Source organism: Natator depressus, chromosome 27 (assembly GCF_965152275.1).
Source record: "Natator depressus isolate rNatDep1 chromosome 27, rNatDep2.hap1, whole genome shotgun sequence".
NCBI lineage: Eukaryota > Metazoa > Chordata > Testudines > Cheloniidae > Natator > Natator depressus.
The window spans coordinates 13045155-13064199 of NC_134260.1; the positions used below are offsets into that span (position 1 = coordinate 13045155).

At 46.9% G+C, this 19045-nt stretch overlaps 1 protein-coding gene across 1 annotated transcript; it reads right to left on the minus strand.

Moving 5' to 3' along the window:
* Positions 1–3808: 3808 nt before the first annotated feature.
* LRRC3C (leucine rich repeat containing 3C) lies at positions 3809–16464 on the minus strand. Its single transcript, XM_074940768.1, has 3 exons — positions 15752–16464; positions 14590–14705; positions 3809–7522 (listed from the first exon to the last, which is right to left on the minus strand). The coding sequence occupies exon 3, from the start codon at positions 7439–7441 to the stop codon at positions 6659–6661; it is 783 nt and encodes a 260-aa protein (XP_074796869.1). The 5' UTR covers positions 7442–7522; positions 14590–14705; positions 15752–16464; the 3' UTR covers positions 3809–6658.
* Between the last annotated feature and the right edge of the window lie 2581 nt (positions 16465–19045).

Genomic DNA, 19045 nt, shown 5'->3' on the forward strand with positions numbered 1-19045 from the left:
AGCCAGAAGGTACCATCATGATCAACTAATCTGACCTCCTGCATTACACAAGATGGACATGGAGATGCAAACAGAAGCAATGCAGATAGTAGCACCCTAATACCAATATTCTCTGGGATGCGAACAGAGAACCAAATGTATACATTTCATACAGACACCCACAAAAAGCCAATGGACATGCTTTTACATGAACACACAACACCAACATACACACACAAGAAACCAGTACATATGCACACACTTCAGGAGACACAGACATACATACAGTACCTATGCATATACACTCAGAGACTCTCTCACACAGAATGTGACTACACACTCACATTTGGATACACAGACTCGCCTATTCTGCTTTCTTTGGCCCACTTCCTCTTTTATTTCCTTCCTGCTGCTGTACTTGCCCAGCTGTTCAACACTTTAAAAAAAATAGTATTTAAACACCCCTCTCTTTTACCCTGGCTCTCAAGGACAAGTAGCAAAATGCCTTTGTTTGCCAGCTAATCAAAAGAATATTGTATAGAACACGTGGCTGCTCTAACAATACCCCCCTAGCACTTCCTTAGATCCCTTCAGGGATGGGTTCTAGCTACTATTTTTAAATTAAATAAATGTTTATTAAAACATGGACAGATCTTCTGAATTTGGGCCTCCATCTTCCAAAGGTCTGGCAGGGACTGAGAATGCTGCTGTCCATATATGGTAAATCTACACTGCAAAAAAAACCACAGAAGCAAGTTGCCAAACCTGGGACAACTGACTCAGGTTTGCTCTTTGAGGTTAAAAATTGCAGCATAGCCATTCCCATGCTCAGGCTGCAGCTGGGCTCTGAGACCCACCCCAGTCACGGGCTTTCAGAACCCAGGCTCCAGCACACCGCAAGTCTACACTGCTCTTCTTAGCCTTGTAGTAGAAGCCCTGGGAGCCTAAGTCAGTTACTCTGGTGTAGCAGAGTGCTGAGACCTGACAGGTGGGTTCACCCTCTAATCAGGGTAGCCTCAATTAGTTCCCTCAGTGAGGGCTGATTGAATAATTAGGTAATCAGAAGGAGAGGATGGGGAGGTAATGAACTAATTAGGCCTCAGCTGGCTAACCTGATAAAAACCAGGAAGGCAGTGTTATGGGGGAGGACAGGGTTAGCTGAGTCTAGAGTGAAAGAGTGTCCCTAAGGAGATCTTTTTTCTGCCAGGGCCTTAGTAAAGGGGGTGAAAGATGCATGGATGTAAAACTGTGATGTTGCACTATACTGGTGGTGGTAGAAGGGTTTAGAATAAAATACAAACTGAACTCTAAAAGAAAGTGGGTCTGAACAGTCTCTGGGGCATCAGAGAATGGGAACAGACTGTTGCCCCATCAAACCCGGGCTCTGAGACTCTGGGTTGTTTTGATTTTTGTTGTGTAGACATACCCATGGTCCACTTTTCTGCACTGTACAGTTCTTCAGACCCAAAATACACCAGGTCAATTGTGCATACAGGGCTGGATTCAAATTTCATTGAAGCAGATGAAAAGACTCCCATTGACTTTGGTTCTGGACATAACGAGTGGGGGGGAAGCTCCTTCCTCAAATCCTACAGCAGGCTATCTGCTTGCACTGTGCAGCATACACTCTGGAATAACCACTGGCCATGTATAAATGCTACTAAGCTCTCTCTAAACAGTAACAGGTTCTTCCCAGCTTCCCCTATATCCTTACTGTTTATCCCACACACCCAAAACAAGATCCCCTACAGCAGCATTAATTCACAGGATCGCTTTTAAATGGGAAAGTTCCTGCAATCTTGTATTCAGTTAAGGCACTTCAGTGCCAAATAGAATGTTGACCCAAAAAAACTGGAAGGAGTTCAGAGAAGAGCCCCAGAAATGATCAGGAAAGTTGAGTGAGGAAAGATTTAAAAAGTTAGGAAGTTATGACTTGTCTAAACAACAGCTAAATGGTAGGGAAACATGGCAAATGTCACTCTAGAGGGAAAGGTATTCTTTACAGTGATCCACAGAGCTCTTTTTCAGCCCTCCCAAGGAAGATAGAAGTGCAAACAAATATAATTTTATATATTTTATATGTGGTACTTAAAATGATGTCAATATACAAGTAAATGGAGTTGCCCTTGACTTCGTGGCAAGTTACCCATGGGTCCTGATGGTGTCGCAAAAGGTGCAGTGGTGTATAAAAAAATTTGGCAAAAGCAAGGACTGTCGTTCAGCCTCCCTGAAATCCTGTGGGTGTGTTAATCATTGTGATCTCTACAGGGCCTTTTAGTAGACTTGTTCATCTTTTTTCCTTCTTTTGTCAACAATGCCTCTGAAGCAGCAGCTTCAAAAAGAAGCCAATTAGCTGTGGATTCTAAGGTCACAAAGTCAGCTGTGGCTTCCACACCACCAGGTAATTGAAAAGGTTTCCACTTATCTCCATCACCAGGTCACCAGAGCACCGAAAAATTAGTGACTCATTTGTTATTGCAAACATGGGCAGTAAACAACTTCAAGGGATGCTTAGAGATTCCTGCCCCAGCTTTCTATATAGGGGCAGTACCAAGTACATTCCAGGTGGGCAACAGGATTTTGTCTTCCCAGAGGCTCTAACCAGAGTGGATTCCATGAGGACATAAAGAAATCCAGTCCAGCTTCCTCCACTATTTATGTCAAATAGATGAACTGACTGAGAAAATTCCCTTTAAGAGTCTGACGTGATTGCACGGCTTGCTCACTGGGATTTTTCACCAGCCACATGGAAATCCTGTACTGGATTTTAATGCCTCTTAGGAAGTGGATGGGGTTAGATAGTGGCCCTGGGAAGAGAAGCTCAAAGGAATTAGGAGTTGCCATAGTAGATCAGATCATACTTCCAAATCTCCTTCCATCCTGAGGCAGATTTTCATTGTTTCCTTTAAAACAGAAATAGCACCAAAAGCAAATTTAACAAATCTTGCCTTTTCTTTCCTGGAAATCACAATTGTAAACGGCACCATCAATCACCATGTCTTGCTCTCAAGGATTGGTAGTGGAATGACCTCTGGTCACCAAAACTGTGACACTGATATTAAAACATAAGAACCCTTTGCTTTTGTCCTGATAGGGATAAAGTGCTGAGACCAGGATTGGAGGTAAGATACACAGATTCATAGAGTTTAAGGCCAGAAGGTACCATTAGATCACTTAGTCTGACAACCTGTATAACACAGGCTACAGAATTTCACCCAGTATTGAGCCCAATAACTTATGTTTGGCTAAACATCTTCCAGAAAGGCATCGGGTCTTGATTTGAAGGCCTTTCAAGAGATGGAGAATCCACCATTTCCCTTGAGAGTTTGTTCCAAATTTGTCTTATTTCTAATTTCAATGTGTTTGGCTTCTGCTTCCAGCCATGGGTTCTTCTTATTTCTTTCTCTGCTAAATAAAGGTCAAGCCACTTAGGTAGCTACCGAGGGCTATTTTAGGGGTAGCTCCAGCCCACAACTTTCCTCCCCATCCATGACAGATTTTGGGGGAGGGGGTCGGAAAGTCTTCTCCTTTAGGGATGATCCCAGCATTATGTCTACACTGCACCAAAAGCATTGAAATGTCTTGCTCTAATCCTGGCCTAGCCGGGGAGGTGAAATAATTGCCATGAGAACAACATTTCCTACCGTTCAGAGGAGGGACACAAACTCCAAAGTAAAAGTCAACTTTATTCTCATATAAAGTAAGAACATGAACTGTCTATTTAAGCACATCGTTTGGTCAGATGTTATCAAGACATAATCCCACACAGTGAGCGTGCCCTGACCACCATGTTTTAAACCTGGCAACCCAGAAGATCACAATTCTACTGGGCTTTTGTTACAGAGCATAGATGTCAGGGGTACAGGGGATTGATGGCGGGGGGGGAAATATGCAGTTCATTAATTCACGTTTGGTTTTAATGTGGACATCTGGACAACCCAGGTCATTGAATTAGCTGCTTTCAGCCTTCCATTTTCCAGCACATCAGATAGATTTGTAAAGGGAAAACTTGTTAAACGATCTTCACTGTCAATGCACAAAAGTGGCATCAGACAGAGTCAAAAGGTGTTTGTGCATGATGCAGGAACCCTGCAGATGTTTGGAAAGTAGGCACTTCTGAATATATCTGAGCAGCTCTGAGGGCATTTGTGCATGGGACATCAGATTTTCTCATGAGCACCAAGTGAACTTTCGCTGCTTCCCACCTCTAAATCTCTTCCAGATTATTTGGAGATTTCACCAACTTCCCCTCCCCCGCTACTCAAATGTTGTTTTTGATGATTCTGGATAATTTGGTCTCATGCTTGTCAGGGAGGGGCCTGAACCTAGACCTAACATCTAAACACCCCCAAAATGTTGTGAGAGGTCAGTTCATCATTAGGATTTGAATCCAGGTTTTTCTGCAGTAGGATCATCTCTAATAGTAATATAATATAATGGTTGGTTGCTGTCAGAACTACACAAGCAAGGAGAGAGACTTGGGGCCTGATCCAAAACCCACTCAAATCAAAGGAAAGATTGAGTTCAAAGAGCTTTGATTCATGACCTTGACAGATTCAGGCAATTTACCTTTAGTCCGTTTAGACTGGATGCAACAAAACAAAACAGCTTTGCAGCCTTTTCGTCCTGGGCCAGAGGTAGATCCAGCTGTTAAATTTTAAGATTCTGGTTCCGGTTGGCTTTTCTTTCTTTAAACAGCAGATGAATCTTGATTCAGACTTTGCAGCTGTCCTCCATCAAAGGTCATCCCAAAACCTCTGATCCAAACACCCCCAAACCTTGGAGATAGTTCAATCAAGTTCCAAAATTTAGTGGTTCAGGCCCCTCTCTAATTATTGGATATTCAAATATTGTTTCTGAACATGGGGCTGGGGGGATTCTATGCCCCAATACTGGAAACATAGAGAGGAGATGTTGGGGTTTTTGGTGAGGGTGAGGAATGAGGCCACTTGCCAACAGAGGAGAAAGAGAGACAGAAAGAGAAGAAGAAGAAAGAAACTTAGCTGTGGCTTCACTCTAACCCATCACATCCTTTTTTCTCCCAACATGTCACAGTGATAGGTCGACAAACTTGTGAGTCCTAAAGTAAACATGATGACCAAAGTCCTCTCTTCTGGAGGCAATTAGATACAAGATGGTGAGGAAACTCCCCACTTCAAGGCAATGCCTTCTGGCCATGACCAGTATCCACTGGGAAAGTAGGAGACCCAAAGGGTCCTACATATTGAGCCAGCTGAGTGGTTTGGGCCGAAGCAGGCTGACTTGTAAATGTTTAAGCTACAGAGAGCCCTACCCCCAAATACATTATAAATCAGTTCATGTGGTTGGGGCAGGGAAGTAAGATTGAGGCTCAGCCATTGAATGCTAGTCACACCTCTGGTTTGGAACCCTTACTGCAAATGAGAAGATTCTCTCATGCCAGAAGGTGTGTCGCTTCCTTTACATGTTCCAGTGCTGGAGAGACACACCGGAGCACGACTTTCCCAATTCACAGAGTCCTCCATCTAGTGGCTGGACCTGCTATGTGTATATCTTATATCCTACCTATGACTGAGACCCCGGGGGGACCCTCCAGGTCTATGGACAATCTCAGGGGAAGGGCTCTCTCAGCAGAATCCCAGCATGTGTTGTTGTGGCTGGAAAAACTCTGAGGATGGCTCGCATTTTGACTTTTCTAGTCCCGGCGAGCAGAAGTGAAGTAAACATTTCAGAACCTCAAAAAGCTCATTTCAGATTTGTTTCTAAAAGAGGGGGATATTTTAGGGGCACGGAGATGGATTTTATTTTATCCTAACAGACTCATCCATCTCTAATGATAAAATCCCATTCTGCCTCATATCTCTGTTAGGGACCAAATTTATGAGGTGCAGAGCATCTTCAGCTCTCACTGACCTTACTGGCCCTTTGATGGAAGAAGGGGCAGGTATTTTGGGTAGAACGTTTAACTCAAGATCCTATGAGGGGTTAGCTCATACCACCCTCCAGCAGTTGGGATTTGCTTTAATCTCTTTAGTTTGACGTGATACCCAGTATTCCCAATATTCCGCAAAAGCCAGGAGGACTATATAGTAAGGGTACAACACTGTTCTCTGAGACTCTGCAGTGTCTTCTTGGGGCATCGCCAGGTTGCTGGAAACATCCCTTCCTGAGAGTGAAGGAAGTAGACAGAGAGTGTCTGAACCACAGATTTTTTTTAACACCTTAATGGAGTCCTGTAAAGTATATAAAATTCTGTTAAAATTAAGTTTAACGTCTGAAAGGGGAATCATTTGCGTAATTACTGTATGCTTGAGGAGACACACTGGGTTTCTTTCCTTTTCCCTCTGTTATTCAACACAATAAACAGATGCCCAAATCCCTCGTGGCTTCACTGAGCCCTCACTAATTGCTGTAGATCACAGCCCTGTTGGCTCTTGTTCTGCAGAATTGTGGATAGAGGCCAAGCCTTCCCTGCTCCTGTTTTGTTCTGAACACGCGGGGCTGGGTCTCCTGAAACCATCTGTTTATTTTCCAAAGGGCAAAACTAATGTTGTTGTTGTTGTTAACTAACAGCCTCTTTGGCCATTGTGTGTCTATAGAGCTGATTGAATACCCATGAAACTCAGCAGGGGTCTTTCCACGAACTCCCCCAGGGGTCCTACGTTTGCTGGGGTTGCGGCAGGAGGGAGCGGTTTTTCAGTCACACCACGGTGCTGATGGTGGAGGACTCTTCTGACTTCCTCTGCTTGCTGGGCAAGGACTTCAGGTACTCAAGGTGCCGACGGGCGTCTTCTTGGTTCTGCCGGACATAGTAGACCAGGTAGGAGATCACCATGGCGAACCAGCCGAACATGGTGACCAGCATGGCTATGTCCGTGGTCTTTTTGTAAACACTGCAGAAGTCCATGTCTGTGACCACTTGCAGGAAGGGCTTGCCAATGTGCTCCTCCTTAGTAGAGGAGTCGCAAACAATGCTCCCAGAGGACCCAGCAACCAGGTCCACTGTCCTGATCAGCTCCTGGAGCCTGCAGTCGCACAGCCAAGGGTTGCTGGAGAGATTGACCTTGGCTTTCAGATTGCTAAAGACATCCTTATTGACCGACACCAACTTGTTTGAGGACAAATCCAGGGAATGCAAGTGCTCCGACAAGCCCCGGAAAGCCCCACTTTCTATCCTGACAATGGCATTGTGAGACAGATCGAGCTCCAGCAGGACCGGCAGGTTCCGAAAGGCGTCAACGGGGAGGAAGGCAATCTGGTTGAAATCCAGGTAGAGCTTGTTAGTGTCGTTGGGTATGTCCTTAGGGACCTCTGTGAGCTGAGCTTTGCTGCACCGGAAGGTTTTATAACCATCCTCTTCTGCATGGTAGCAGCCCTTAGGAAAGGTAGTGGCCGGATGGAAACAAAAGGTCATCAGGACAAAGCTCTGGAGCAGCAGCCACATGGTAACCGAGTGGCGGAGGTACCAGTCTACTAGAGGCATGGTGGGGTGTCTGCATAATCATGTGGCCACTTGCTTATCAGCTGTCTCTCTCTCTCAAGCGGGCCACTGGATTCATCGTATCTGAGTAAGAGATAGCAAGGGGAAAATATAAAACATGCTAGTCAGGGAGAAATAGCGTGGCTTTTATGTGATCCCAGGCCTTTATTCTCTCTAGCTGGTGTCTCATAATAGCACCCACCACTGTAGTAAGTAAGCACCCCTTCCTGTTACATGACAGATGAATTATGGCTTCCAACATGGAGATCTGACCTTGACACATCAGATGTGTCCAGGCCCAGAACTCGAGTCCCTGGAAAAGTAGCATGTGTATGTATGGTAGGGCAATGGCTCTCAAACCTTGAGAATTTGGTTTGCATTTCCAAGCACTTTACCTGAATAACAGCCGCACCCAGAAACTTCTGTCTGGAGATCTCCGAGAGCATCACGAAAGGAAGCCAAGTATCCCCATCCCCATCTCACAGAAGCACAGAGAAGTGACGCGACTTGCCCAAGATCATATTTATTATTATTTATGTGTATTACCGTGGTGCTGAGCAGCCCCAGTCAGGGGCCCAGACCCCGTTGTGCTAGGCATTGTGCAAACATACAACAGAAAGATAGTCCTGGTCCCCAAAAGACCAAAAGCTGGCTCTAGAAGCCAAGGTCTTCTGGCCCTCCTAGTCCCATGCCCTATCCACTGAACCAGGTCAGAACTGGGACATTCCAGCAGGTTGCTGTGGAAACGACGGTGATGCCTGGGAGCAGAGAGAGGCAGGTTAGGAGAATCAGGGCTGTTCACCTCCCTGAAAGGCCAGTGCTCCTGAGCTGTACTCCTTCCTGGCCCTAGGAAGATCACCAGTTTTGGCCAAAAAATGGCTATTGCATTTCTCATTTCCATAATACGGATAAAGGCTCAACACCGTTGCCCCATGCAGTGTCTGCTCCCCCGGCACACCCTCTTCTGAGTCTAGTGAACCTACATGCATAGTGCTTTCCACTGTACTGTATGGCGTAGCCCAGTGGGCCAGCTTACCTGTATTATATTCATTGCTTTGTTATTGTGCTTTATTATATTTAGTAGTAATGCAAGGAACCTACAGGCTTTTTATCCCGTAAGATTTGGCTTTAGTAGATAATGTGAGGCTTGGGGCCTATAACCTTTGGTATAGATAAACTTAAGTAACTCATAAGTTTTATAGGGAACTGAAAGTGGCGTGCCAGAGGGGAAATTTTGTCCAGAATACTGACATCAGCCACACATAGAACATTGCTGACACCAGCATCCGGAAGGTTCCGGACAGACCCTCCAACGGCGAAGGTGCCATGACAGCCAGTTGACGTGTATGCTAACAGGGTAACATCATACATATACTAACCCAGGGATCTCAAACTCAAATCACCATGAGGGCCACATGAGGACTAGTACATTGGCCCACTGCCCCCGGCCCTGCCCCCACTCCACCCCTTCCATGAGGCCCCGCCCCTGCCCTGCCTCTTCCCACCCCTTCCCCGCCCCCATTCCAACCCTTTCCCCAAAGTCCCCACCCCAACTCCGCCCTCTCCCTCCCCCTATTCCAACCCCTTCCCCAAATCCCCGCTCCTGCCCCACCTCTTCTCCGCCTCCTCCCCTGAGCATGTGGCTCCCTGCTCCTCCCCACCTCCTGGAAAGCGCTAAGCGCCGCCAAACAGCTGTTTGGCAGCGGGAAGCGCCTCGAGGTAGGCAGAGGAGCAAGGACGCAGTGTGCTGGGGAGGAAGGGGGATGGCGGGGGAGGGGAGCTTGGCGGCTGCAAGAAATAACTCGGGGGGGGGGGGGCACAGGGAGCTTGGTGGGCCGCAGCAATAACTCCACAGGCTGCGTGTTTGAGACCCCTGTACTAACCTATAAAAAACGGACACCTTAAGGGGAGGAAATACAAATAAGGACCTCTATTGAATATGCATTGGACGTGGCAGCGTCAGCATAACCTACTATAAAAGTAACATCCCAGGGGCAGCAGATAGGCTGGAGAGATGTAGACCTTGGGAGGGGCCAGAATGGTGGCCACGGGGGAAGATGAGGATGATGACGGTGATGAGAAAGATAATGGTTAACATTCCAGGGTGTAAGTATGGCCGTTCCCAAACTAGATGATAATTTTACAATAATCTTACTGGGCCTGATCTTGGGACAAGAACCTGTTAATCCTCAAATTACAATTATATATACCAAACTTTGGGTCAGGCTACACTGGTGACTGAATGCATGCACACAGGGGCTGATGATGCTTCCCATTGAAATCAATGGCAAAACTTCACAAAGGTAGGATTAACCCCCTGCTGAGTACATTTGCACAGCTCAGTGGATGCACATCTCCTCTTTGTGAGCTGCCTGTGCTACAAAGAATTTACAGGATTAAGCCTGAGCCAAAGACAGGGGTAAAATCCTGACCGCACTGAAATCAATGTGATTTTTGCCATTGGCTTCAGTGGGGCCAGGATTTCACCCTGGGACTCCAGGTGGAGAATAAGCAGCAGCAGCAGGGGCAAAATCCTGTGTTCAGGCAAACATCCTCTTAATAGAGACAAGGGGACCAGAATGCAGAAATACTTGAGACAGAAGCAAAATTGGCCCCCAGACTTGTCCAGGATTTGTCTGTTGCTCTTTAATTATGTGGTCTCTTACAGATTGATTTGGGGATACAAAGATTCATCTACAGGGCTGCTATCACCCCGCTGTGGGAGCTTGCAGCTGACCTTTCCAAGGTTTTTAATGCCAACAAACTCAAACAAGCAATTTCCATTCATCTCTCCAGGAAGATGCAAGCATAAGCAAATATTTTGGTGGGTGCATTGCTTTTGATCCTGGTCCTAGCAAAAGTTAGCTTCCAGATTGCCATTGACCCCATCCCAGCTGGTTCACACACTGGGAAGGCTGGCTTTTGGCCAATACATCCCGCTGTGTCACCAAGTTTGGGTGGCCCCACGAAGGGCTGTAATCGCGTTCTCCATCCAGCTCTTTATTCCAGAAGGGAAGAACGTCAGCAAGGGAGAAACAAAAACAGAAAAAGGAAACTTGCTTGAGCAGAGCTTGCAATATGTTCCCAGGGTGGATACAGCAGATAAGGGTCTCTCTGTGAAATCTGCGGGTGTGTTACCAGCCTGTCAACACCAGCCTCTACTCTGCACAGAAAGAGCCCTCATATTTTTAGCCTGACAGGAACTTGCCTGGTTCGTCCCATGATTAAAGGAACATACACGAAAGGGTGCCCACATAATCACTGAATTGGGTGGGGTCCCCCAGGAACTGTTCAAATGGGGCAGGAGGTGTGGCATGCTTTGAAAAGCTGATGTGGGCTGCCTGGTGAGTTGATCTCTTCCAGATACAGGCCCCGCAAGATCTGTGCCCTGCTGCTCCCATAGCTGGCTGCCTTTTACAGAGGTTTTGCTAAAAACTACAGCAGCAGAATGGCAAGAGGAAACCCGGTCTGCAAAAACATGTAGACAAATGGAAACCAGACTTCCAAGCTGGAAGAAAATGCTACAGACAGGGATGTATTCAGCAAGGAGTTTGTGCGGACAGTGGCAGTGTTAAGGCTGAGAAATTACCCTGTGCGATAAGGACCCAAGGTGTGCTTCTAAGCCACCTGCTGTATTGGGCTGGGGCTGAGGAAGAGACATGTTACTAAAGAACTCTTGGAAGAATTCTGGCTGATTAACCAGAATCCATCTGGAACTTCCAGAGGAGACAGGGGCTTGTGGAGGGGTGAGGGACATACAGTAACTCTGATCCCTGAAAGGTTGCAGACCAGATGCGAGCCCTGTACTCTCACGTCATTCCTTCCCACCCTTTATTCTTCATGATTAGCCCTGCCATGAACCAATGAAGTGCCCTCACTCCCCTGCACACTTCGCAGTAAGCTCTGCTCCCTCTCCCCACTTGCTTCCGCATTGAGGGCTAATTGCAGCGTGGCTCCCCCAAGAGACACAGAATCTGTCCAAGCAGTTTATGGTTATCATGCTGTTATCAGGGTACTGGATGGCTCGGTGAACCGGCATTGGGCTATAGAGAAGTTCACTGGTTCAAATCCAGCCCAGCTTGGTAGTGACTGAGGATTCTTAACCCCTGCTGCCTGCTCAGAGATTTGTGCAAAAGCAGCTTGGTGTTCCAAGCTCAGTTCCCGTTGGGAAGAGGATCCCCATTACAAAAACCAGCACCGCAACTGGCCCCTTATTGGCAGCCTCAGGAGGGACACCAAGGAACTAATGGGCTGTGCAAACAACTCCCTTCACTGCAGAGATTCAGAGATTCTAAGGCCAGACGGGAGCACTGTGATCATCTAATCTGATCTCCTGTATAACACAGGTCGGAAAACTCCCCCAGAATAATTCCTGTTAGAATGAGAGCAGCTCTTTTAGCAAAACTTCCAGTCTTGATTTAAAAATTGCCAGTGATGGAGAATCCACCGCAGTCTTTGGTGAATTGTTCCAGTTGGGGTTCTCGACTCAATTTCTGCCTGGAGAGTTGTCTGTACAGCAAACCCCATCATCAGAATTGTCAGTGTTGCTGGTCCTTCCATCAGAGAATCATAGAAATGTAGCACTGGAAGGGACCTCGATAGGTTATCTAATCCAGCCCCCTGCAATGAGGCAGGATTAAGTATTATATAGACATGATGAGTTCACCAACTCAGTAATGGGGCCATGTGTGGAAGTTTGCAGACTCTCTGCCTGGACTTCTCCTGTTCTTTGGATGACTAGTCTCCAGGGCTGTCAACTCAGCTCTAAACTCCTATGAAATGTAAATGTCTAGATATTATAGAGTAGCTTATCCCAAGGGATCTCAAAGTAGGCGACAGACATTCAGCACTTGCATGCACCTTTATGCTACTTCATTGTTTTTTGCTTGCATGATTTTTTTTAAGCAATGATCAATGAAAACTTCATCGCAGTTTTCATTCCTGCAACCTTAAAGGAAACAGCACTATGTGGATGTACAATGCCTCCTGATTGCAGAGATGGTGATTAATAATCAACTGGCAACACTTAGGTATCTTCCATCCACACCCCACGCCAGTTCTCAGCTTATACAGTAACTCCTCACATAACGTTGTAGTTATGTTCCTGAAAAATGTTACTTTAAGTGAAACACTGTTAAGCGAATCCAATTTCCCTATAAGAATTAATGTAAATGGGGGGTTAGGTTCCAGGGAAATTTTTTTTTGCCAGACAAAAGACATTATATACATATACAGTGTAAGTTTTAAATAACTTTAAACAAACAACACTGTACACATAAATGATGATTGTGAAGCTTGGTTGAGGCAGGGGTGTAGCAGGGTCAGGGCACGGGGGCTTGCCCGGCTCCGCCCGCCCGGCACCCTTGCCATGGAGTGGGGTCGGGGTGTGGGGGCTTGTCCCTCTCCGCCCACCTGGCATCCCAGCCAGGGAGCAGGGTGGGGGGCGTGCCCGCTCGCCATCTGGAACACTGGGCAGGTGGAACGGGGCAAGCCCCCGTGCCCCGACCCCACTCCCTGGCAGGAGTGCCCGGTGGGCAGAGCAGGGCAAGCCAAACAACCTTATAAGGGAACACTGTGCAGCTTTAAATGAGTATGTTCTGTAATAGATCAGCAAACTAATAATGAAACAATGTTAACCGGGGCGACTTTAAGTGAGGAGTTAGTGTACATTTAAATGTGAATCTGAAACCTGCATGTTGATTATCATCCCCCACAGACATGCCGTTTGGAGGGGTTTGGTTCTCCCAATGCAGCTTTACGGGGCTCCTGCTGGGAAACCTCTGTGAAATGGCAGCTCCCCTGAAGAAAGGCACCAGCACCATTTGCAGTAATGGAGGCCACGAAGCAGTGTCAGGTGTTTTTAAATATGTGTATTGAAAACTCATCTCTTGACATATTAGTTCTTACTTAGCCAGTTGCTATTTAATTCTCTCTGATGATATGACTGCCACTCCCTCTTCTCTGGGACTGGCCAAACAACCTAGGAACAGCATCTGAGAGCCTTCTCTGGCCCTCATTACCATGGTGTCTCAGCACCTCACAATCTTTCATGTATTTAGTCTCATCACATCCCTGTGAGGTAGGGCAGGGCTATTATCTGCATTCTGCAGAGGGAGAACGGAGACCAGTAGAAGCTAAGTGACCTGCCCAAGGTCACACAGAAAATCTGTGGCAGAGGAAGGACCTGCATGCAGATTTTCAAAGTCCTAGGCTAACATCTGAACCACTGCACCATCCTTCCTCTCTAACTTTGGCCCTCATTCCTAGGTTTGCATGGGACAGGAGCATTCAGCATCATTCGAGTGGTCAGAGGACCATTGACAGGCTCAGAAGGGGACACATCCAGCCTTCTTTGGGAGAAGACGGAGATGCCACCCAGTGGGGTATTTTAGCTGGGGCCAGACAAAGCACAGATACCTGCAGCCAGACAGAGCAGGGAGACCAAGCAAGAAATATATTCCAGTGAGTTGCAAAGCATATTGCTGCACTTCCAGCAGCAAGCCCTGCAGCAGTGAGGTGCACCTGTGAATTATTCCTGAAATCCCCAATCTGCCCAGTGTGTTCAAATGAAGCCGAAAACCCCCAGACCCCTTGGGAGCAGTGAAAACAGGCAGAAAGGGGTAGTGTAATAGACATGCATCCCTTTTGCATTAACCCTGCTCTGTCTGAGAGAGAAAGAAAGAAAGAAAGAAAGAAAGAAAGAAAGAAAGAAAGAAAGAAAGAAAGAAAGAAAGAAAGAAAGAAAGAAAGAGAAAGAAAGAAAGAAAATTTAAAACAAATATAACTGCAATATCTGCTTCCTTAATATTCCACTGCCTTCCAGGAAGAAGATTGCTTTTCTACAGCCACCCAGTGATACTCAGTGGAAATCACCTTGCAGATCAGAAACGCTGCTGCAGGATGTATTTTATCAGGCAGTTTGCTCTTGAATTTCCTGAGATGGACCAGGGAAGTTGTGTGTGTGTGTGTGTGTGTGTGTGTGTGTGTCCCCACCATCTCCCGCCTTTCAAGCAAACAGATCTTTGCCAGCAGACAATCCCACTAACAGGAGAGAGAAAGAAACTGTCCCACTACTACCATCTGATCAGCCTCATTTATTACCCCCGTAGACGTGCACGGGACAGAAAGTCGAGGCTCCTCCAGGGACTTACCATCTAAAGTCAGACTGAAAACACAACGGCGGCGCATGGAGCAGGACTGGGGGAGTGGGCAGCCTGGATGGACGATGCAGCTGACGGGGGACAGCGCCCTGACAAGGCCGTTTACTCTGGAGACAGGGAGACAAAAAGACTGCAAATTCTCTTGGGCAGGGCTTGTGTTTCTGTACTCAGAGGGTCTAGCATAGGTAGGGGTGCCGGAATAAATCACCGCAGCTCTGTGAGCTGGGGATTTTGCTGGGTTTTTCAACCTTTCAACGAAATTACAAGGGAAAAATTACTCTCTCATCTTCCCTGATTATTCCCCGGCCAGCTCCTCAGGAAAGACCATGCCATTTTCCCCATCACCAGAAGAGGGCGTCAGATCTGCTCCGCACCCACGACAGTGGAGTCTTGAAGCTCTGGGGGAAAGAAACCCTGACAATGTATGGACGGGATTCCCCCCACCTCAATGAAAGTTAGGGCAGCAGAGCAAAAACCCTCCCTGCCTGCAGTGAGGAGAAAGCAAATCCGCCAGCAGGTTAACCCGGGCTATGTTTAAAATTGCACCTCCTCGGGTCTGGATGTGCATACAACACTCAGCTCCCCTCTCTTGGATAATCTAAGATTTCATCTCATTTCTGAATACTGAGACTCGGGGAGCAGCTGATATAAACTTCACACACACAACTTCTCCCTTCCCCCGAGTCCAGCTATTTGTTTGCATCAATCAGCATACTCCACCGCCCCCCCACCCCCCGCTTCTCTTTTTTTTACCTTTCGCTTTTGATTTGAAACATGCTTCTCCCTGTCTCCCCCTCCCCCGTCCCGTCCCCCTCTCATATTCAAACCCTTCTGAGAAGGTCAAAGCAGGCAAGCAGGTTCCTACCTAATTCTTTGGCTTTACCTTTTATACCAACATGTGAAATAAGATCTTTAGGGGGTTCTGCCAGATGACTGATCACAGGGCCGGATTCTGATCAGTGTAAATAGGAAGTTAGTGAAGTCACTCCGGATTTACAACCCTGCAACTCAGAGCAGAATCTGGCTTTTCCCCTGGCCCAATCTAACGTTGTCTCAGTCTTTCTTTCCTCCTTGGCTTTAGCATGTCTGAGGCACCCCCTAAGCCTCATCTCCTACCTTATTGCATTAACCGCGTAAAGTGAAATTGACTCACCTTTAGTCAGTTGCGTCTTTCTGCGTCTACTCAAAGTCCTGGAACTGGAGAGGGGAAAGAGACAGAAAGAGAGAGAAACCAGCTACGATTTCTTCAAAAGCAGGCATCACAGCAGCTCCGGTTTTTACGGTACCCCTCTCTGAACTGGAAGCGGGCTGGGGGATCCTGATCTTTGGAAATAGGTTTCTATTCCAGCGCATGGGGGGCGCGGGGGGGTGGCCTGTAAGGTGCAGCCAGATGTGCGAAAAAAAAAAAGAGATGTAATAAAAAATAGCCTTCCGGCTCAGCACTGTTCTATAAAGAAATTGCAGGCAAAGCTACAGATGCTAGAGGGAAGCAAGCGGGTGCCCAGATGCTGGGGGTGTGTGCGTATCTGTCTGAGACTCTGTGTGTGTGTGAGAGAGAGAGAAAGCGGTGGATTTTTCCTCGCCGGAGAATGATATCCGTCCTCAGGGGATTGAAAACTCCGCCTGGAGCGACCGAGCGAGAGAGTCTCCATGCAGCCAGGGGGGGGGAAAGCCCATTCGTTTGGGGAGAAGCAAAGCACTCAGGCAGTAGCTGCAGGATTCATTTTAGCAGAATCAACTCAACACCTCTTTTCTCAGAGATCTACCCAGGTATCTGGCCCCTGTATACTGGCAAATGGATTAGACGGAGATTTTAGCTACCTCTCCTCGAATGATTTGAAAGAGGGCTGGAGGCAGAGATAGCAGAGGGTTAGGTGGGTTAAACAGTTCTTTAAAAAAAAAAAAAAAAGATCTGTTATAAGAGCAATCCAGAGTAACCCTGAAGATCAGGGGAGTTGTTGTAAGGTGCAGAGAACAGGCTTTGTATGCTTCCTTATTTTCCCATTCAGCTATGGAGATCTGCTTTCAACCCTTTCTAAAGTGGGGAAGTCAGGAAAGACCAAGATGGATGGTGGATTTAATTGGCTTCAGATCGGTGTTGATATAGCTGCTCTTAGAATAAAGAAAGGAAAGTTTCCCAACCGATAATCTGTATTTAGGTATACCATATCAGTAAGGTGCTCCTAGTGTGGATGCTTTTACTGGTAGTTTATTTCACTACCACTGAATGAAACAAGCTATATTGGGAAAAGCACAGGATTGCTGGTATAACTGCGTCTACATTTGGAGCACACGCCGGGAAGGCTCACACCTCTTTAACACCCTTGACCGACATAGCTACTGTGGCAGAAATCTGTAGTGTAGAGTAGACATAGCCTTAGATTCATATATTAATCTTTACATTGTAAACTCTTTGGGGGCAGCAGGGGACTGTCTTTTTCTTCTGTGTTTGTACAGCACCTAGCACAACAGGGTACTTGTTTGTGACTGGGGCTCCTGGCCACTCCTGCAACATAAATAACTAAAATAATGTAGGTATTTTATTTCCTCAAAGCCAGGTAGCCAGGATTTTCTTTTCAGGGGTTTCAGTTCAACATTCCTTCCTTTTTTTAGGGGCCCTTTGAGGACTCACTCCATTCCATCTCATGAAACTTTTCTCTCTTGGTTTTCCACCTCATTCCCTCATCTCACCACTATTTATTATTTATTGGTGGGGTTATGGTAGCACCTAGAGGGCCTGTAGGCCGGGCGTGCAGAGACACACAGTGAGAGACAGTCCCTGCCCTACATAATAATGATAATACTGTACCTAGCTCCTATGCAGCACTTTTCATCCATAGATCTCAAAGCACTTTGCAAAGGAGGTCGTTGTCATTATCACCATTTTAGAGATGGGGAAAGTGAGGCACAGGGCAGGGAAATGACTTGTTCAAGGTCACCTAGCAGGCCAGTGGCAGAGCTGGGAGTCTCCTGAGTCCCAGGTAACCTGAGTCCCAGCCTAGTGCTCTGTCCACAGAAGTCTGACAAAGGGTGGGAGAAAAGAAATGTTGTTTTCGCCATTGTACAGATGGGGAACTCGCGCTCAGAACTACTGGCCTCATTCTCAAAGGTGCTGAGTACTTGCATCTCCCACAGATTTCAAGGGCACTGGTGAATGCTGAGAACTTCTGAAAATCAGCCCATAAGTGGCTTGACCAGGGTCACGCAAGAAATCTAGGGCAGAGCCCAGAAACGAACGCAGGTTTCCTGAGTGCCTGTGCTGTGCTTTAACCACAAGACTGTCCTCCCTCTGCCAAGCGTTGGAGTTGGTGTGAGGCTGGAAGGTGCTAATAGCTGCTCTCAGCGGAGTCTTGGATCCAAAACCAACCAGATCGCATTAAAGCCAGTGGGTGGTCGAGCACTCTCTTTCAGGATCAACAGAAGGCGCAATCAAGCCCCTTTATGTAGCAAAGAGAGTGGCAAACAATGGAGCCGACTGCCCAAAGACTAGGGGAGAGCTAAGCCATGTGAACTGCAGGGTTTCCAAAGTTGCAAACACAGCCACTAGCATATTGGATGCAATCGGCACGTGCTGGAGGCAGAAAGTCATGGACAAGGAGTTCTGAGCGTGCCCTTGAGAGGAAGCAGAAAGATAGAGCTTCTTGGGCACAGAGATTGCTGGAGGGGCAGACTTGGGGATTTCCGAGCTAGGAAACGGCCTGCTGCTGTTTGTTTCTATTGTGTTCAGGGAAACAGGACTTTGTGTATGTTTTTTATAAGTAAATTACACCAAGAGTAGACCAGGCTTATACTACCAATTTCTCATCCTAATGGAAGCAACCCTGCAAAACCTCATTCGGCTCAAAGGGATAACAGTACCATTGAAGTGTGTTTAAAACTGTGTTAAAATTGTAAACTGTCACTTCAAATTTCAGAGGGTTTTCTTGGTCCTGCTTGGAGGAAGCCTAAGATTAGTCAGTCATCAGATAGCCAGTCTACAGAACAGTGGGGTGAGCCTTACCTCTCTGCTTTCAAGAGTAGCCTGCTTTGTCTCTTTCTGTTTTGGGTCCCTTTTGTGTTATTGTTCTGAATTCTAAGCAATGAAGTAGTGTTACGTTGCAACCTTTCAGCAAGAGTCTTTTATGTTTTTAAGCTAGCTTCTCTCTGGGTGTAAACCGTGGGCATAACAACCATAACCTTCACAAGTGCTGTGAGGGCTTGCCTGGCATTGGACCCCAGGACAATTAACACAATAGGCAAGAAGTCTACCGTAATGAATAAGCCACACTCAGCTAGCACACACTATGCCTTCCTTCAGCCTGGCCCCTGGTTGGTGCAACATCTCCATTGACCTCCTCTGCCTCTGGTTTCATTGACTCTCAGTCTGTCTTCAAATCTCATCAGCTGAGGGCAGTGCTCTGGGAGCAGGGTGGACACAGCAAAAGGCCACCTCGCCATGGAAATCCAT

Excerpts from the sequence above, each read along its gene's own strand:
- LRRC3C (XM_074940768.1), bottom strand. The coding sequence starts at position 7,441 with ATGCCTCTAGTAGACTGGTACCTCCGCCACTCGGTTACCATGTGGCTG.